We start from the raw sequence: 21,689 nt of genomic DNA, 5'->3' as shown, positions 1-21,689 counted from the left end.
ATACACTTATAGTAAAGTCGAGTGTACTTTCTTTCTTTCTTTTTCTTAAAGTCTACTTTCAAATACACTATACCACATTATGGGTAGTGGGAGTATCTCAAAATAATTATATACTTATATTTATTTGAATATATGACCGCAATTAGAAAAAAAATGAAAGTTGTTTATTCCTTCAACAAATCACTTCTGAAGGATAATTTTTCAGAGTACAGAATTATAGGTTGGTGGAGTTATTTTTCTCAATACTTTAACTGTTTCACTCTCCTCTTGTCTTGCTTGAATAGTTTTCTGTCATAATCAGCTCAGGCTGCCATAACAAAATATGATATGTGTATCACTAAATATGTTGTCTTAAACAACATAAATTTATTTCTCATGGTTCTGAAATCTGGAGGTCAGAGATTATGGTGCTGGCCTGGTTGGTCAGATGCTGATCCAGGCTCTCTTCCTGGTTTGCAAATGGTCACATGCGCTGTGTCATTACATAGGAGTGTAATCCCATCACGAGGGCCCCACCTTCATGAACTCATCTAAACGTAATTATGTCCCAAAGGTCCATCTCCAAATATCATCCTACTGGGGGTTAGAATTTCAACATGTGAATTTGAGGGAAGCAACCCAGTCCATAGTAAGTCCTAAGGAGAAGTCAGATACAATTCTTTGCTCCTCCAAAGGTAAAATAAGGATTTTTTTTTACTCTGGTTTCTTTCAAGATTTTTTTTCTTTGCCTTTGATTTTTAGCATTTTGAATGATATGCACTGGTTTAGTTTTTGTTTTTGTTGTTATTGTTGTTTTTGAATTCATCTTATTTAGCATTTTTTGAGCTTCCTGAGTCTGTGGTTTGGTGTCTGATATTAATCTGGGGAGATTCGCAGTCATTAGTACTTCAAATATTTTTTCTGCCCCTTTCTCTCTTCTCTTTCTGGTATTTTCATTACACATATGTTACACCTTTTGTAGTTGTCTCACAGTCCTTGAATATTTTGTTTCTTCAGTCTTTTTCTCTTTGTTTTTTCATTTTGGAAGTTTTTATTGATATAACCTTAAGTTCAGAGATTCTTTCCTCAGCTGTGACCATCAAAGGCATTCTTCATTTCTGTTACAATGTTGCTTTTTAAAAAATCTCCAGCATTTCCTTTTGGTCTTCCGTAAAATTTCCATCTTTCTGCTTCCATTGCCCATCTTCTTGTAGGCTCTCTACTTCATCCATTCGAGCCATTAGTATATTAATCATAATTATTTTAAATTCCCAATTAGATAATTCCAACATACCTACCATATCTAACTCTGATTCTGATGCTTGTTCTATCCCTTCAAACTGTGTTTCATGCCTTAAATATGCCTCAAAATTTTTAACATACTCGGTAAAATGAACTGTGGTAAACAGGTCTTTGCTGATGTGGTGTTAAGGTGTATGGGAAGAAGTATTCTATAGTCCTAGGATCACTTCTTAATCTTTTAGTGACCCTGTGCCTCTAGACTGTGAACTTCATAAGTGCTTCTGAGTCCCACTCCCACCTTAGGCAGGACAGAATGGCCAGAATGGGTTGGATTGGAGTTAGTATTTCCTTTTGCCCACTTGAAAGGCTAGAGCCAACTGGAGTTTGCCATTTCCCTTCCTCCAAGTTAGTTAGGCTCTGAAAAAAATCCTAGTAGTTTAGGCTATGATGAAAGCTTGAGGGCAGGCCTTGTTAAGAAGAAGAGACCAATGCTCTGATGTACTTCAAAATGTTTACTCTTCCCTTCCACCTGCTGAAACAATGAGGGGAGTTTTCTCTGATATTCACTCTGAGAAACTGTTCAAGCTCCTGGAGGTAAAACTCACAAAAGTGTGGAGTCTCTCTGATGACTGGGTTCTCCTGGAGATATTAACTCACAGAGTTGTCCATATTGAGCAATTCTTTGATTACAGTTCAGGTTTTTCTGCCCTGGTACTCATTCCCACAGAGGTTTCTGCTCCTGGCTTCCTGCTCCAGTAGGATGTGATTCCTTGAATCCATCTATCTGTCTCTCCAAATTTAGAAGCAGCAATTTGTTTGCTTCCTGCCTTCTATTTAAAAAAAGTTGTTGACTTTTTAGCTTGTTCAGCTATTTACTTATTGTTAGCATGCAGTAACAACTAACAAACTCCTTACATACTGGACCAGAAACTGGAAGTCAGTAATTAGTTTTTGACGAAGCTTCCAAGGTAAGTTAGTGGGGAAAGGTTGATCTTTTCAACAATTGTACTAGTGAACTTCAATCTTTACTTCATCTAATACATAAAAATCAATTCAAAGTGGATCACAGATCTAAACATAAGAGCTACAACTATCAAACTTCTAGGAAAAAATATTTTTGACCTCGTGTTAGGTAAATACTTTTTAGATAGGACATGAAAAGTACAAACTATAAAATAAATAATTGAAAAACTGGATTCCCTTATAATTAAACAGTTCTGCTCTTTGAAAAATGCTACTAATGAAATGGATAGACAAGCCTAGAACTAGAAAAATACACATGTGCAATATATATTTGACAAAAGATTTGTATTCAGAACATGCAAAAAATTTTTATATCTCAATTAGAACATGTAACGTAGCTTTTAATGGGCAAAAGACTTTAACAGATTTTTCACCATTGAAGATACATAAGTAAGTAGCAAGCAAGTATATGAAACATACTCAACAACATTCATTATTAGAGAAGTACAAATTATAACTACAATTAGATACTAGTTCATAGACGAGTACTATAAGAGTACTATAGAATGAGTACTATTTTAAAAAACTATTAAAATATTAATAAAGAAAGAATCTGGAGCATTTGGAAATCTCAAAGATTATGAGGGGATTGAAACTGCTACATACTTTGGCAACAGTTTGGTAGTTTCTTAAAAAATTAAATACTGACTAACCATTTGACCCAGCAATACCACTCCTAAATATTTTCTAAGTGTAAATAAAAAAACATATCCACACTAATACCTTTACATAAATGTTTATAGAAAATGTGGTGTACACATACAATGGAATATTATTCAGCCATAAAAAGTGAAATCTTGCCATTCGCAATGACATGGATGGACTTAGGAGAAATAAGGGAAGTTAAGGGAAATAAGTCAGCCATATGATTTCACTCATATATGGAATTTAAGAAACAAAACAAATAAGCAAAGGGGAAAAAACATGAGAGAGAGATAAACCAAGAAATAGACTTTTAACTACAGAGAACAAACAGATGGTCACCAGAGGGGAGGTGAATGGGGGATGGGTGAAACAGGTGATGAGGATAAAGGAGGGCACTTGTGATGAACACCGGGTGTCCTATGGAAGTGCTGAATCACTATATTGTGCACCTGAAACTAATATAACAGTATATGTTAACTAGAATTAAGCTAAAAACTAAAAACAAAAGCAAAAAATGTTTAAAAACACTTATATCTTAAAAATTTTTTAAAGTATGAGAAATAAACATGTATAAAGAAACACTGAAATACAATGGAGTCAGTAATATACAAAGGGTCCTGCCAAGTAAGAGCTTACAACCCAATATTTTATAAGCAGCCGTTTTACCGAAAGGCGGTAGAAAGAGGTCCTCAGAAGTGCAAGGAGTCAGAAAATAACTATCCAAGTACTTTTCCTGGATAAAATACCTGGGGTCCTGTGACAGAATAAAGGAATGTATTTCAAAAGAAAGAAGACCAGAAACATTAATATGTTATGTAAATGTTGTTCTGCACAGTAGTATAAATGTGGTGACAGGGCCACCACTGGCACGTAAATTACCTTTGTGTATTAGAAGAAGGAGTTTCCTTCTCCCTTTTCTCTATCCAAAAGAAAATTAAATGGAAGGGGTGGAAGGAGTGAGCGAGGAAAGCATGCTGTTGATGATCAAAGACAGATTCCATAGAAACGCCCTGAAAAACAATCACATTGCACTCATCCTCTTTCACAACAGTGGACAATGATCTTTCTGCCACCCACAGTGATACATTTAATAAGATTTTGTTACTCTTTTTCTTTCAAGGTTTTATTTATTCATGAGAGACACACAGAGAGAGAGGCAGAGACACAGGCAGAGGGAGAAGCAGGCCCCATGCAGGGAGCCTGATGTAGGACTCGATCCCAGGACCCTGGAATCACGCCCTTAGCCAATGGCAGATGCTCAACCACTGAGTCACCCAGGTGCCCCTTAAGTTACTCTTTTTAAAAAGTTAGCTAAAAAGTGTCATTTGACAGATATTAAAAGCCTTTTGAAAAATACACTATTTTTATTCGTTCTTTTATGTTTAATTTTTATTTTACCAAAGAAGTGCCTGTTGTTTATAACACTGAAATGTAGGATGTCCATAAGGTCAAGAAATATGTGTAGTAGTAACTAACGTTTCTCCTGAATGAGGATGCCCTGACAACGTTACGTGCATTACTTCCTTCAGGCATTGTGGGTGCTCTACATTTCTCCAACACTGCAAATGAGCAGGCGTGGCGCCTGCCCATAGCACCTCGTGGCTCAAACTCCTGCTTCCTGAAGGCAATGCCTTCCAGCCATTTCTTCTATGCCTATGTACCTCCCTATTTTCAGGTAACATGCTTGTTTGGTTATTTCTAGCCTTTTTTCTGTTTTAGATATTATTTGCTGACTTTCCAGTATGGAAGATGAGATAAAGGAAGTCCCAATGCTCACACTCACACTCGTACACACATACACACATGCAGCCACACATTCTTCCGTTATAGACATACCGGTTATTCTGAGCACCACAAATGCAAACTGTTACCCATAGCCAAACCACACATGCACAATAGTCACCTTTCTTTTCGGACACAACGTTTTGTTTTCCTACACTTAATGCTCATCCTGTTTTTTCATCCTCTTGGACCTCCCTTGCCGCCAGCCTAAGCTTCAGCTTTCTCCATCTGGATAAATCTATAGGCCATCTGTTTTCTAGATTTTAAAGTTTTGTTGCTATCATAGCCTCTCTTGTCTCTGCCCATAAAGCTTCAGGCAATTTTACCTCTTTACCATCTTTTGAGCAATATTCCAGAGAGCCTCGAAGGTAAACACACAGGTCCTGCTGACCGTCATGCTCCGCAGGGGCCCCTGCAGGGGTCAGTAATCATGCCTGAGACATATGTGGGGGAGACTCAGACCATGTGGGCTCTGTGCTCCCTGGCAAATCAGATATTTGAAGATGTCCTCAAATACCACTGAGGCCTCACCCGCCAGGCCCTGCTACTCCTGATGTGCTCAAATCCCATTTCTTTTGTAACTAAAAGAAAACGTTTGTTTACTTAAACCACCGGTTGATTTAATGAATGGGAAGAGAAGGGAGAAGGCTCTCAGGCCTCACGCCTACCTTCACAGCACTGAAGCAGAACACGTGGAGCAGGGCAGTGGCGGTGGCACTACGGGCCACGCTGTAAATAGCCGATGTCATCCCAGAAACAGCTAGAACACAAACACCAACAGTCTCACAATCAATAAAGTGAAGAGAGATGGTTGTACCTTTCAAATACAAAATTCCTGCCAAAGGAGCAAAGAGTATATCTTATGGGATCAGTCAAAAGCACTGGATGACTTAATATAAAGAGAGAGAGCGAAAGAGAGAGAGACTGACATTTATTAAAAATTCTGGAGGAAAACATTTAAAAGGAATTTTTGGCAACATTCTTAGAGGACCGTGTGAACAAGTCCAGTATGGAGGTAGGGAAACCTCCTTGCTTACAGTTGAAAGCTGCTGGCCAAAGGAAACATCACAGATGAAGGTTTCCATGGAAGACAGTGGGGGTAGAGTGAGAAAGATCAATCTAACAAATAAGCCACGCTCGCGTGTGTCTCTGTGTGCCTGTGTGTAATGAGGTGGTAACAGTGCTGGATCACCAGCTATGCTGTAACGCTTTATGTACAATTTCATTTCATTCTTACAGCAACTCTATGAGATCCGTGTGTTTATATCCATTTAGAGAAGAGTAAACTTTAAAGTTAAGCAATCTGCACAAAGTCTCCAGGTAAGGATTAGGTGAGGTGTTGGAATCTAAAGTGCTATGTCAAGGGAGGGTCCACACAGGTGGGAGACACAGGTCCCCTGTCCATACAGGTGCACACAAGAAGTAGCTCAGTGCTCAGGATGAAGAAAACCTAGCTGTCCAGACTCTCATTCCATTCAGCCCTTATCAGAACTTTAGACTTCTTTACAGGAAGAGCAAGATGTAAATGGCTTACCAGAACCTCCAAAAAACAGCATGTCAATTTGTTCCAAAAGATATATGCAGAAAGTGTCGATCTGCGGGAAGAGCCCAAGGAGGGAAATTGCAGGGAAGCAATATAAAAATACTGGAAGTGAACAGACAAAATTGATGGTAAGTGTGCAGTTGATGGCCACCGGGTCCCTGAGGCAATCCTGCCTGCCCCCCTTCCAGCACCCAGAGGCCCCTGCCCACGTCCTGGAGGCAATCCTGAACTCCTCACACCCACAGGAGGAAGGTCTGCAGGCCAAGTGGAAATGTGCCCATGGAAGTAACAAAGGGCACATCTGAGGAAAGAGGTCCAGGCAAGGAATGCAAGGGAGCCCAGGCCGGAGCAGAGACCTCGGGTGGTGAAAGAGGCAGTTGGAAAGGTCTGCAGTTTGCAAGAATGGGCTTCCAATTGGGGAACATGGGTGGGGAAGAAACAGGGAAACTCCAAGAATGGGTAAAGCCAAAGGCAACTAAACGGGTAGGGCAGATCTCTCCCTGCATGGAAGTGGGAGGTATAAAAACTAGAGCCGGGGGCTCCTCATTTTGTGTTTCTATCACCTGGAGCACTTGAGGTGTTGAGAGTCATCACATCTAAACACCACCTGCAGATTCTAGTTCAGTGGGAATTCCAGGTTTGCAGACACACAAGGGAGGGTGGTGATTAAGGGCCTGACTCCTCGGGACTAGAGCATGTGGGACATGAAGGTGGCCCTGCCTGACCAGAGGAAGGCTCTGCTCCTTCCTAAAATTGTAACAGTGCAATTGGAGAAGACGTCTGCAAGCCAGGTTTCCACGACTTGTTAGAGGAAATAAAATGTCCTAGAGCTGCATTTTACAGCTGCATCCCTGTCATCCTCTCTTCCTCAAGTCTATGTAAGTTAGGTTTCATAGGAACACCATTACTTCTGCTGTAATACATCTGTCTTCTGTCTCGGTTTATTGAGGAGAATGTCAATGAAGTTTAATACTGGTAAGTCTTAATAAAACTAAGGAAATTTGATTTGAAATCCCATATGCCCGAACTCTGGAACTGTGTGCTAACACTGTCTGTAGACCGCAGTCAACAGTGGGAGTGGGGATGATGGTGGAAGGTGGGGGAGGAGGTGTTTTAGCTATTTCTGAAAAATCAAAAATGCAAACTTTATATCGTGAAATTGTAGAAACGAGAGTATTTGTACATCCCATGCTCTTGCTAATAGTGGCTTGAAAGTAAATATGGGACAAATCCTTCCCAAAACACAATCCCAAGGAACTGTCCCAACCCTCCTGGGGTTGGAGTCATATTTTGATGCACATGGTGATTTTGCTGCAATGCTTTCTGTGGCAAAGTTTAAACAATATTGTAATAACCTGGAGCATCTGTGAGGAATACACTTTTCAATCAAATTAGACAATAAGACAAATACAGGTCAGTATTTTATGGGACGCAATTTACACAACTTTATGGGACGCAATTTCTTTCAGTTTTTGTGGATAGAGATCACAGATATGTGAAAGATATAAGAAACAAATAGAAATTTGGGGTGCCTGGGTGGCTCAGTGGGTTGGGTGGTTGACTCTTCGTTTTGGCTCAGGTCATAATCTCAGGATCCTGAGATCAAGTCCCACAATTGAGTCTGCTTTGGGATTCTATCTCTCTCCCTCTGAACCTCCCCTCTGCTCACTCTTTCTCTATCTCTAAAATAAATTTTAAAATAAATATTTGTTTAAAAAGGAAATAAGTGGAAATTTAATTATAGAATATAGAAGCACCAACATTTTATTCCCGTATAATTTCAAGCAAACTGACTGCTCCTACTTCTCTCAACTTTGAGACTCAAACCCAGAAATGAAGATGAAATGCTGCCCTATACTCTGGAGTACTCATGGCCAGGATAGGGGTGGATGGAAGGCGCAGTGAGATTGCACTGGTTCACCTTCTCAAGAGCTGTGTGTGTGGCAAAACTACAGGAAGAATGAAGAACTCCAGGGGATCCCTGGGTGGCTCAGCAGTTTAGCCCCTGCCTTTGGCCCAGGAGTGATCCTGGAGACCCGGGATCAAGTCCCACGTTGAACTCCCTGCAAGGAGCCTGCTGCTCCCTCTGCCTGTGTCTCTGCCTCTCTCTCTCTGTGTGTCTCTCATGAATAAATAAATAAAATCTTAAAAAAAAAAAAAGAATGTAGAACTCCAGGGAAAAGTATGGGTATGAAATAAAATTAAAGGCAGCTGAATACTGGAAACTGTTCAGCAAAGCAGAGTTAAGGAAGTGTTCTCCGAAGAAATACATTAGGTAATGAAACCACAACTGTGGAAGTGGAAAGAACGGAGGCAGGGAATCATGGCTTGAGGGTGATGGGATGGCAAGCAACACGGCAAGCCCCGGAGCGCGGTGCCATGCTGCCCATGTAGAACTGGAGCTGCCTGCACCCACCGTGGAGGGGCAGCAGGCAACAGGAGCCCCCGATCTAGGTCCTCTCCAGGATGTATTAGAGAAGGAGAGCTCTAGGCTTTAAAATCAAAGCCGGGGAGGTGGAAGGAGGGTGACGTGGAAGCCACCACACATCTCATCTGTTGGGTGGCAGCTCATGTGAATAAAAAAAGCAGCCAAATGCTTGTTGCATTAGTAGGGCAAATTAGAAAATCACACCTGAGAGAATCCCACCTCTGAGAAACGAACGAAGTGGGGGGGGGGAGCGGGAGATGGGGTGACTGGGTGATGGGCACTGAAGGGGGCACTTGATGGGATGAGCACTGGGTGTTATACTATATGTTGGCAAATTGAATTCCAATTAAAAAAAAAAAAGGAAGAAAATCACACTTGAAGCTTCTGAGGTCATTTTGTCCTTTTTCCAAAAGTAAAAAAAAAAAAAAGAAAAGAAAAGTCCCTGTGGCTGTTGGCAATTTTCCCTGTGAACAAAGATTTTTTTTCTTAGCATAATACCCCTGAGAGGGTGTATAATTTCCTCTCATTTCTACTCCTCATTTTCTCTAATACTTACCATAAATGCAGAATTTCCTGGTATGGTTCCATTTCTTTACAAGCAACATTTACAAATAAAAACATTGTAACTTGCTTGTTTCTTTTTTAAAATGTGAATAATGATATTTGTTACTATTCTAGCCCATGACTATTGGTGTTGCAGGTTTGGGGTGAAAACATGCAGATTTAAAAAAACATGGAAATACAACTGGACCCTAATGGAGTTGGTGTGAACACATACATCATGTGTCTCTAACCTGCTGTATCTGTGTGTTAACTAATCATCCTGACTGTGGTCTATTTTGGGCCCTGGAAACAGTCTTTATAGAAGGCACCTACAGAAGATAAATGTGGGGTCTCCCTGGGCAGAGGACGGTACATTCCATAGGTAGTCCTCAAAACGTCCACCAACCTCTAAAGGTGGCATTATGGAAGCTGCATTATTGTAGGTTGGGCGTTAGACCTATGGACTAACATAAAACATCGAAGTCTCAGATCTTAGAGGACCCATGCAGAGCCTGGAGCCCTTCTACAACTGACAGCCACTTCTTGCCTGAGCTCTTTCCAAGTCAGGAACTCATGCACTAGGCAAACCCTGTGCTACCACTGGGCAGCTCTAACCCAAACCATTTTAGATGTCTTTGCTGCAGTGAGCTGTAATCCAGCTACCATTGGCCGGGACTAGTTAATATGGTTACAGTGAGAGAACCACCACCATGTGTACCTCTGGCACCCGGGCATTTCTTCCCTAGGCTGGACATCCCATTCTCTCTCTCTCTCTCTCTTTTAAGATTTTATTTATTTGAGAGAGAAAGACCTAGAAAGCACAAGCAGGGGGAGCAGCAGGCAGAGGGAGAAGGAGAAGCAGGTTCCCTATGGAGCAGAGAGCCCGACATGGGGCTCTATTCCAGGACTCCAGGCAGAGCTGAAGGCAGATGCTTAATGGACTGAGCTACCCGGGCACCCCTGGACATCCCATTTTTTGCCCCATCTCCAGACACAGTGCAGCCCAGGTGGTTCTGTTCCTCAGGGCACACTCTAGCTTTGCTCTCGCTCCTTTTGAAATACCGTACTAAGAACTGAAGTACGGTATTTTTGGCCCCTCATCTGTGGGCTAATTACAAAGCCAGCCTCCTTTTGTAGGCTTTCTCTGAAGTTACCCCAATTGGAAAGTATTAAAAATTCCAGCCCAGAGGTTACCATCTCTGACTGAGCAAGGCAAGGAGTCCTGACACAAAGGTTCCTTCACCTTACTCCTGAAAATAAAAAGAAAAAAAATTGTCCCTTATAATGAAAGAGAAGTGCCCACAGGGGTATTCTGAATATATAGGAGGGGTCAGAGAAGGAAAAATCATGTAAGAATATTACTCTTAGTGTTTCTGTCTTTAGTTCACCCTCCCTCAGCCTATAAAAAGCGACAAGTCCTTGCTGCTGACTCTTTCTTCTTGTGTCCCCAAGTTGGGCCCCCAAGTCCCTCACCTCCCATCAGCATCTCACATCCCACCTTTTCCCATTGTTCTATCAGCTGATTGAGATGCTTGCCTTCAAGATGCTCCTCTCCTTGCACTCAATATGACAAGGAGCTTCTCCATCTTTCCCACCACCCGATTTCCACCTGACTCATGTCCCACCACTGGCTCATATTCACAGCCTTCTGCCCAAGGAGGCAGAGAGGGCAGGGTGCACTGTACATGAAAGCAGCAGACACGGATACTCCCTGCTCCTTTCTTGCACCCCTTCCTCTGCTGTCTCCTCTTCCTCTGAGAGGTGGATGGTGTTGAGCAGAAAACCGGAGGGGCAGCAGATAACAGAAATATCAGCAATAAGGCACAACTCTTAAGAAATATTCCACATTCCCCGGCATCCACCAGAGGAGGCTCACAGCAGGAGAGGCACATACCACCTTTGACCACACGGTGGAAAACAAGGTCGGAACCTTGTGCTGAGTTCCTGTTTCTCTCTTGTCCTTTTTCTAAAATGGTCCTTGCTAAAAGGATTAAATCGTGTCCCTCCAAAACAGTACCTGAATGTGACTGTACTCGGCAATAAATACGGTCTGTCTTTACTCATGATCAGGTGACAATGAGGTCATTAGGATAGGCCCTGGTCTAATATGCCTGATGTCCTTATAAAAAAACAGGGAATTTGGACACAGGGGGAAGACAAAGTGGACAGACTCAGGCACAAGGCCATCTAGGAGCCAAGGAGTTAGGCCAGTATAGGTTCCTCCCTCATGCCTTCAGAGATTTTAGACTCCTGGCCTCCAGAACTGTGAGACGATAAATCTCTGATGTTCTCAGCCCCTCATTAGCAGTACCTCACTATGGCATCTAGAGGAAACTTGCACTATTCTTTCCTCCCAATAATCTTCTGTTTTATCCTGATTTTTATTCCTCTCCTTGTTAGTTTCTGATCCTAATAATGGCAGCAGTTATGCGCACTCAGATCCCTTGGTAGTGAGGGACAGCAGATGGAGAGGCTCCATAAAGAAGGAAAGACCTTGAATTGCCCTTGCTTTCCCTCATTGAGTCAGAAAAACAGCATCCACCTCTCTCACCTTCTTCTCATTCCCAATTGTTCTAAATTTCTTCCACAATCTTTTCCTGCTCAGTGCAAATTAGTGTGTTTAACACGTTCACTCTACAGGGATTGCTATTGTTCTATTTTTCCATTTTTCTGTATCCCAGAAGTCATTTAGTTGGCTTGCCAGATTATTTACTGCTATTTTTACTCATTACCGTTGACAAGCAGACAAAAATATCCATTAAGGAAAAGCTTTAATGAAGGAAAGCGAATCCCAGATAGAAAGGTAAGAAAGGCCATATTCCCTGAGCCATCTCCACTCCTCAATGGAATAGGTTTGAAGAAAAATAAAATGAAAATACACACAGGCCAGTAGCTTATTTTAGAACAAGGGTTTCTGCTAAAAATCAAAATCTCAGGCTTTTACCAAGTACACTAAAGTCTTAGACTTTTTGAACCCTACTAACATTTCACATTCTGATGTCATGGCATATTTGCTAAGCCAGGACAACTCCATGAATTCAATGGCATTGGCTTGTTTACAGTAATAAATTAAAGAAAAAGAGAAATGAAGGACACCTGTGTACAGAAAAACAATTTCTAAATGGAAAGTATGTCATGCTTTTCTCCCTCTTTCTACAAGTCATCTTCAAGAGATGCTTATTAAGTCCCTACTTACTATTTGTTGAGGCAAACATCCGAAAATGATGGTAAGCTTTCCCTGATTTAGGAATGAGTATTCCAAAAGTCCACCCACACATTAATTTCCTTACTACTTAAAGCATACTTTGTGTTCATTGGTTCATACAGTCAACACACATTTCTTCAGTGCCTGTCTTTACCAGACACAGTGTGGGGTACTAGGGATTCAGTGTGAGAAAGGAGACAAGGGATCTGCCTTGCCCTTATCCAGCATCATAGAAGCTAACAAGGACACAGACATTGGTCAAATATCACAAGTGAAGGAGATGACTGCAAACTAGGTTTGGTGCTGTGAAAAATATGGAGATGGGGCCAAGCTTAGGGGAAATGGGCCATCAACTAGTATGGTCAAGGGGTCAGGGGCACTACAGAACAGGAACGCAGGGCATGAGGATGAGATGAGGAGGTGCCAAAGTCAAAACACAAATCCTTGTGACCTGTAATAGGTAGAACTCTATCAACACAAACCCATGCCTCAGTTTCTGGGGAAAGATGGCCACAAGGTACCCAAGACTGGGTGTGGGGTGCAGAAAGAGGAGGCAACATTTTGACTTAGACACATGTTTCTTGAACACTTTCCAAAATGCTTTCCCACCCTCTCCACTTCTTATCCCCAGGCCCTCCTATGCCCTGAGCTCTGGACTCCAGCACTGCTGTTTACAAGAAGACAGCAGGAAAGGGTTGTCTCCAGTATGCACAACCATGATTGGGCATCTGTGTCTACTCAAACTCTGACTTTTTCATTGCAGCTAATCTCAGGGGGAAGATGGGTGAGCTCATTTATAGGAAAGTAAAAGTATCTGAAAGTCTTTCTTTGGGGGAGGGGTGCGCATGCAAATGTGTGTGTGTGTGTGTGTGTGTGTGTGCGTTCCAACTGTCAGAACTCCAAGTAATATAAAAAAGTAAAGTGAAAAATATCAGAAAAGTAGTAGCAAATATTCTTGGGCAAGCAGCGTTGCCTAGGAGTGTAATCATGGGATCAGTTTTTTTCTTTCCTCAATATGTTTCTGTTCCCTACTTGAGCACAGAGATTATCTTTAAAAATGGTGCCTAACCTTTTGCTATTAAGAAGTTACTCAGCCCCTCACTTGATGTAATAGGAAGAGAAAGGCTGAGGATGCAGATACAGGCGGGCTTATGGGGAGCTGGGTGTGGGGGAGGGAATAGTTTGCTACCAAAACAGCAGAAAGAGGAATGGGCAGATGGTGGTATGGAAAGAGAGTCAGAGAGTGGAATGTCTACCATGGTTTTCACCTATCAGGAACACAAAGATATGCCACTCCCCCTGGCTCAGAGAGTTGTCATGGGGGCCACAGAAAGAATGATACGAGGCCTATGGCTTTGAAAAGCTCCTTTAAGTAAGATATTGAGCTGGCAAGTGGTAGGTCTAGGGGCTGGTGTCTTTGGTAGCTGCCCTTTATCACCTCATTTGGGCAATGTGATCACAGTCAATTACAGGTTGGCATGCATGTCAACCTCTGGATATCACGACAAGAACTCTCAGAGCTGCAGGCAGTCAGGTCTTCGCAGGCAATGCTGGGGTAGCCTCTCTGCATAATGATAATAACAGCTAATACCTGGTGCCCAGCACTGGTCCATATGTTTAAATGTACCAACTCATTGGAAACTTGCACCAACCTCTAAGTCAGGTACTATTTTGTACCCATATTACTCTTGAATTCTTCCCAAGGTCACATAACTAGCAAAGTGGCAGAACTGGAATTCACATAGCCAAGTGCCTAACCATGACCCTGTGCGAGTTACCCGTGAGAACGGAGCCCTTCACATTAAATACTGCCTAGACTTTAAAGCTCGCCAAGCAAATCAGTGACAGGCTGGACCAGTGTATCTAGGACTCTACCTGGACTGAAAACCAGGCGCACTTTGGCATTCCCAGAGTGTCTGTGCCACTCTGGCAAGCTGTCACCCTGGTAACAAAACCACCCTCACCCCTGGGGTGCCCCACTGACACCCCGCACCAGGCCCCACAGCAGCCGGTCCTCAGATACTACAGTGTTATGGCTTATCATAGACATCACCATCCTTTAGAATAATTCTGCTATTGGATGCTTTGGGGCTCCAGCTCCCAGACCGTCTTCTGAAAGTGTATAAGCCAAGAGAGCAATGCACCTCTCTTCATCCAATAATCAAATAAGTTTTCTCCAGCTAGCAATTCAGAATATAAAGAGGAAACTTATCCACTCCCCATGTCCCCCACAACCCTCAAATTCACTCACCTATTAAGAGGTCCCTAGCTGACTGGAGGGACCTTGGAGAGAAGAGCTTCAGGCCATAGACAATGTAAGTGGGAGGGTGCCGGGCTTTGGCCCCTGTATTAAGAAGCAAAATAAGGCCACACAGCACACAAAAATAGATTGGTCTGCTATATGTTATGATTTGGTTGTGTCCCTAGAAAACAAACACAATTTCTGAATGGTACCTATCATTTTGATTAAATGACAAAAGCTTCATAGTCAGTAATTCATATCATATTATACAACTTACACCATAAATCACATTCTCTCCCCCCACCATAATTCATATATACAAAACACCGGGAAAAGAAAAAAATCTCCAATAATTATTCTGGCAGTTAAGAACAAGACTATCAAAAAGAATGTTATATCTCTCAGACTCAACAAGATTTAGCTGAAAATTTAATTACCATCCTTAGATATAATCTAGATAGATCTAATTCCATGCTTCCCTAATAGTAAAACTTCTGTTTCTATTGCTCATTTCAAGTGCAAAACTAATATAAGCTATATTCACTCTACATGGCCTAACTTGAGCCCTGCTATTAATAAGAAACAGAATTATAAGTGGTGGTCTTTGATTTCCTTGTCTTCAAAAGCAAGACAATACAGGTGCAAAGTTATACCCTCAGAGAGAGTATAAAATGTCTTAGTGTAGCACAAGGGAATAATACAATTAAAAAAAAAACACCTCACCATTTATATACACTTTCCTTTGAGGAGGACCAAAAACTTAACAGATCTCATATTAGCTCTCAAAATATTGTTATGAGGAGAAGTAGAAACATTTTTATTCCTCTCCTTGGATAGATAAAGAAATTAAGGAAAAGATACAACATCAAACTTTCCAGGGCAAAAGCCAATGAAGAATTTGCATGTCACAAACCAATGCACAATTCATAAGGTTCAAAAAACCAACAAAAATGAATTAGGAGAAGAATATTCTTTGCAATTCATGAGCTACTTTGGGTACAAAAAGTAAAGATTAAAGTGATATGGTTTCGGATGTGGATTTTTAAAGTCACTGCCTTGAACGTGTTATATTTAGAAATGCAATTTAAATTGCCACTGCTTCTATAATAGAAATGGTCCTATTCTGAGACCATCTTTTAATAGGAAGGAAAACACAGGCTGTCCATGGGGGCTGGCTATGTTTGGCCCTGAGTCCAGACTCAGTCTTGAAAGGAATATTTGCACTCTTATGAAATTTCCTTTTGAATTCAACTGGATCATAGATTAGTGGGATTGGGGATACCTCTTCTGCATTAAAAGAAAAATTGAAACTAAAGCCTAAGTGAAATCTTAATGCATTTCTTATCAAGTGAAGAGCAGAATCACTTGGTCGGTATAGATAGCTACTTAGTATACAAATACACAAGCATACGAGACACTCCCAAAGTGACACCATTTAGGATACAAAATTTAAGAGCTGCCTCCCTTAAGAGCTGTCCTGATTCTTCCTTTTCCTAAAAGTTTAAAAATACATTTTCTAGGAATTGAAAGTCTGGTTTTGAACACGTTTGTGATATCATCTTAAATCTGCCAAGTCAAACTTTATTTATGGGAAGTGGAATGCTTTTTTTGTCATTGAAATTTATGAGATGAAACTTAAGGCTCCCTTGCAAAGAGCCTGCCCTCATCATCATGCCAGGGCTTCACCTCACTTCTCATTCTATGTTTTGGGTCCCCAAACCATTCTAAGTATATCACTAATGTGAGGCATAGACATCACTTTTATTTTTTTTTTTTGATTCTTAAGAACACCAACTAAAAATATTCCCCAGCTCTCCAATTCCTTCTTTCACTTGTGAGTCAATCATCGGACCCCTGAGGATTGCTTTTTCTTTTTCCCAATAGAAAAATTCCCCTTGCTCTGCCAGGTGAAGTCTGACCAGTCTTTTTTTACAACACATTCAACTATTTCTCGTGTGATTTCAACTTTAAAATATCCTGGTGGGGGGACGCCCCCAACTTTAGCAGTGGGGCATCTTGGAGGCTGGTGGCGTGTGCAGCTGTATTTCCATCAACTTCACCCATGAGAACAAGGTCACCACCCGGCTCTGGCTGCAGCGCAGCAGAAGGGGAAGGTGCAAGAATCTATCAACACCTCCAGGAACCCCGCTTCTGGAGAGTGCTGGTGCACGCGGCTAAAGGATGAGGCCATTCGAGTTATCCTCTCATCAAGACAGTGGGCTGGTCAAATGCTTCAAACTTACTGTTAGAAAAACAACAACAACAACAACAACAACAACAACAACAGGCGTCTATTATAAGGAAGATGGGGTATGGGAGAATCCGGAGTGCAGCTGGGCCTGAGCGGTGAGTAAACCAGGGCTGGGCATAGCCGGGCCCTGCTGCCACCACCCCATCTCAGCTGTGGGCAGGTGTCAGCTCCAGGCTCTCTGCACACAGGCATCCTCTGCTTCCCCAGTCTGCAGGGCAGGAAAGGGCCCCCTCAGACCTATGGTGTTTGTACACATTACATCCAGCTATGTTCAGGGGCCCCGTATTTTAGTTGGCTGCTGTGAACAGCAGTGGCAACAAGAGCTGACATTTACCCTGCCCCAGGCACCATTCCATCCATGGGGCTAATCCTCGGTACACGCCATGAAGTACTTATTATTCTCATTCTGCCAAGAGTAAACTGAGGCTTAAGCTTTATGCCTTAATTTTTTGCAAAATTAAGAAATTTGCCCCCAGCTTCCTGGACAGAAAGCAGAGTGGCAGAGCAAGGATTTGGAGCCTGGACGTTGTCGGTTCCCAGCAACACCCAGGAAGAGGAGTGCACTTGGTGCTGGTCTTTCCATGCCCAAGGACTCAGCCTGACTAAATCTCACTCGTCATCGTCATCCTTTAAACACATAACATGAATGCCACTCCTGTGAAGCAACTATAGAGTATGGGGGAAAGTATTAGCAACAGCTTTGGAGTGTTGACTTTTCCTAGGAGAGCTCTGGAGGGTGGAGAAGGAGGAGAGCTAGAACCATATGCTCTGCCCGCCACTCTAGGACACTGTGTTCACCTACTTGAACCCCCATCACTACCTAAGAGTTGGGTGTGTCGTTTCTTGCGATGATGCAGTTTTGTTTACTAGGATTTCTTCTCTCTGTGCCTCTTGATGAGTTCTTTACTTTAGCATTAGCAACTCAGCTGTCCCTTCAGTGTCATCGTGAGCATTTGTAAGGATACATGTGAGTTCTCCTTGTGTGTGATGCCAAGGGAGGAATGCCCTATAGGGGGTGGATCCCCAAGAAGACCTGGGCTGGTGAGTACTCTAAGACTCACACTTGTGGTGTACAGGGGAATCCACAAGATTTCAGAGGAGGCAATGTAGGAGATAAGCAGAGATCAAAAGGCCAAATAATTCCTATCAGCTGCCTGGTAAAATGCTAATCCAGTTTAAATAACGTTGAAATCTGACTGGCCAGTCTAAAAATTATAAAGGCACAGGCAAATGAGGTCCTTTAAACTCAGCTTATAATTTAATAGAGTTGATGATCTCATTTCATGGAATGATTTATTTCAGGGCAACTTCCCAGTTTTCAGGCTCATGAATCGTGACAAATAGGTCTATGGGGTCATCCAACCAGGGGGCAGCAAAGTGGAGATGACAGTACTCCTCAGAGGGGTGGCCATGGGGCCATCAGTTCCGTCCCCACCTACTTTACATATTTACCCACCACTTCCCTCAGTGGCAGTGAAAGACAGATGGAAGGGTGGCGACCTAAGTTCTGCCCCTCTTTCATGGCAAAAATTCAGTAGATAAGAATTCAAAGAAGGCAATTTGGAATGGCACATACTTTAAAGAATGCTTCTTCTTTTTTTTTTTTTTTTGACCAAAGTAAACACACAACTAAAGAGATAAATATAATTTAACTTGTAATCAAGAGCCACCAAGACTAAGTTGACCTTCTTATTTCTAGGACTAAGGATTGAGAAATGTTTATGTGTCGCTCAAAATCATTCCCTTGATAAACACGAGGTGATCGAGGCCAACACCGACAGTGATAAGTCACATAGACAGTATGTACCCTCAACATGACATGATGAAAAAAAAAAAAAATGACATGATGAAAATGGCTCTTGCCCTCTATGGTCTTGCTCCCAACATACTATAACCCCAGTCTGATCATAAGATAGACATGAGATAAATCCCTACTGAGGGGCTTGCTTCAAAATCCCTGACCAGCACTCCTCAAAACTGTCAAGGTCATCAAAAAATAAGGAATGTCTGAAAGGCTGTCACGATAACTCAATGCAGTGTGGTGTCCTGGATGGGGTCCTCAAGCAGAAAAAGAACATTAAGTTAAAACTAAGGAAATCTGAATAAAATGGACTTTAGTTACTAATAATGTATCAATATTGGCTCAGTAATTGTGACAAATGTGTAGGGTATAAGGGAACCCGCTGTACTATCCTCCCAAATGTTCTATAAACCTAAAACTGTTCTAAAATAAAAAAGTTTATTTACAATAATCATTCCCAGGGCACTCGGGTGGCTCAGTTGGTTAAGTATCTGCCTTTGGCTCAAGTCATGATTTCAGAGTCCTGGGATTAGAATCCCACATCAGGCTTCCTGCTCAGTGGGGAGTCTACTCCTCCCTCTCCTTTTGCCTCTCTCCCTGCTCCTGCGCTCTCTCTCTTTCTCAAATAAGTAAATAGAATCTTTAAGAAAATCATTCCTAATAATTCTTAATATAACAGGAAGTGGTACCAAATGTCTTCATTATATAGTAGCCAGAGTTCACTGAATAGAACACGTAACAAGTTATGGCCATTGCTCTTTGGAGTATGTACTGTGAGCAAGGAAACAAGGAGACTTAGTGTATTTGAGGCCTACTGTTCAGCTCATTATAGATACTATGTAATTTACTGTTCACCAAATCTAACTGAGGTTGCTCTTATTATCCATATTTTACCCACAAATAATTGATAAGGTTTGTCGAGTGCTTCCACAGTACCAGATACTGTGCTGAGCACTTGAAGACATTATCACATTATCTTGTTCAAACCCCTTACGATCCGGTTTCATGATTTCATCATTTACATATAAAAAACCTGAGATACAGAGAAATAACTTGCCCAAGATCTCAGGGTTTCTACATGATAAGGCTGGATTCAAATCCCCAAACATGCATGCTACCCTAGTGTTGCTCACATGTCATCTGAGATCACCATCACCATCAGCAGCACCATGCAGATCCCCAGGTGCTGCTCCAGCTGCATCCACTCAGACCCCGTGGGTGCTGGGAAAGGCTCCTGAGTCTGGCTCTGTGCAGGACATGCCCTGTTTTTTGTTGCCTTTTAGATATCCTACTGAACTTTGCTTTCCAGGTGATCATCAGTGGTTACTGTTAGTTAGAGTCTTGGACAGATCTGGGTAAGCTAGTGAAAAGCCACATCATCCATTATTATATGGCCAGTCTCTGATCCTCAAATGCTGCCAGTTTCCAACCAAACTATCAAAAAAATTTTAAGCTGTCCTAAGACCTGTTTTCTTTTATAATCAGATGCATTTCTTTTGTGCCCAGGGTCTATTGTACCGTATCTATTAGCACATCATTAATTCTGCACTTATATCTGAAATATACATTGTTTTTATTTTGCTATATTCTGATTTGAACCACTTGCTCAAAATTTGCCACCTGTGTTCTCTGGAAGGCAATAAAGCAGAGAAGTCAGCCGATCACTCTAAGAGCAAGAATTGACCGAATTTGTTAATAAGCGGCGTAGTTTTGGAAAGCACTTGGGTTCATGTGATGACCAGGGCTGACATCAGCAGCAGGCCTGAGAGCTGCCTTTGTGCCCAGACTTGGTTTGCTCCCCGCCCACCTCCTTTCTGAGGTTTTCACATTTATAAACTGGAGATTGTAATCCGCCTTCTAAATGCCCACATGGCTCAGGCAGATGGCAAAAGGAAACATTTTGTAGCTACTGTATTTTTTCTTCCCACCAGAACTGTTAGCAAACTGGCAATTCCAATCAGGGGCTAATCTACCAAGAAAGCTTTGTGAGTGAGTTAATAAACACATGTCTGACTTTTGTCTTATTATGACAGTAAGAGAAGTCATTTCTTACTATCTCACTATGCACATACTTGCTCAGGTACAAGAAGAGCTGCTTGACCGAGTCCTCTATAGGCAATATAACTCCAGCTTAGAGAAATGACAGTGGGTTGCTGCTACCAGACACGACAAATCCACGGGGATTATGCAGCTGTACTCACCATCACCTCTCCCAGCATGTTCTTCATTACTGCTGAAGGTACATGCAGGAAATGAGTGTGTAATAGCATATAACACCCCTCCCCCAAGTCACCCAGGAAAGCTGGTGACACTGAAGTGCCATTACTAGAAAGGAGGGTTTATTTACTGAAGCAGAAAGAGGATATGGCATCTAGGGTGGGCTTGAGCAAAAAACTTCAGAGCTCCACATCCCTGAGCACACCACCTAACCCAGATTTCTGACGATAATCACAACAATATATCTTAATACCCTAATTATGCTGCTTCTACTTATCTTGACATTCAGACTCGGGAATAAAAGAAGATGTATTATATGTAAACCAATTATGGGGAACAGAGGAATTTAACAAGATAGCAACGTATGCCATGTGATCGTCCAATTATAAGCTTTTCTTAATTACTATGAGCTAAACAGGAGCTATCACAGATTTAAAAGCAGTCCTAAATCCTGGATATGAATTTTTTAAAAGCACAATGGAGGGAAGATCAAGCTTTCTTTCTCTGGAAGGGTTTGGGCGGGTGGGGGCGGGTGGGGTGGTGTGCACAGCTCACCATAACAAAGGAAAGAAAGTCCTCTCAAAGAGCTGAGAGGTCCTGCCAGGCAGGAGCTTGGTGCAAAGGCACGTAGCCAGGGTGCCAGACCGCATCCCCCCAGCACTCTGCAGGGGAAGGGCAGCTGGGTCAGTGGAAACCATGCATGCTTCAGATCTCATGCTCATGGCAGGACGCCAGAGCACCAACAGGTCAGGATGGCAAGCCCAGATCTCAGCTCTAAGTCAGCCCAC

General features: G+C 42.1%; 1 protein-coding gene across 2 annotated transcripts in view; it reads right to left on the bottom strand.

Annotated features, from left to right (window-relative positions):
* The window catches only part of PCNX2 (pecanex 2), a 289,788-nt gene that overhangs the window by 182,609 nt on the left and 85,490 nt on the right, over positions 1-21,689 (bottom strand). Inside the window, exons 13-15 of one of the 2 annotated variants that reach the window (XM_038533888.1) lie at positions 14,642-14,813; positions 6,206-6,316; positions 5,340-5,431 (exon numbers count right to left, since the gene is read on the bottom strand). The exons of the other annotated variant lie outside the window; for it this stretch is intronic. Coding sequence (XP_038389816.1) covers positions 5,340-5,431; positions 6,206-6,316; positions 14,642-14,813 — 375 coding nt within the window. The remainder of the gene's footprint in view (positions 1-5,339; positions 5,432-6,205; positions 6,317-14,641; positions 14,814-21,689) is intronic. 2 annotated transcript variants of the gene reach the window in all.

Source organism: Canis lupus, chromosome 4, assembly GCF_011100685.1.
Source record: "Canis lupus familiaris isolate Mischka breed German Shepherd chromosome 4, alternate assembly UU_Cfam_GSD_1.0, whole genome shotgun sequence".
Classification (NCBI taxonomy): domain Eukaryota; kingdom Metazoa; phylum Chordata; class Mammalia; order Carnivora; family Canidae; genus Canis; species Canis lupus.
Note: the sequence above shows the minus strand (reverse complement) of the source record. Positions and strands in the feature narration are given on the sequence as shown.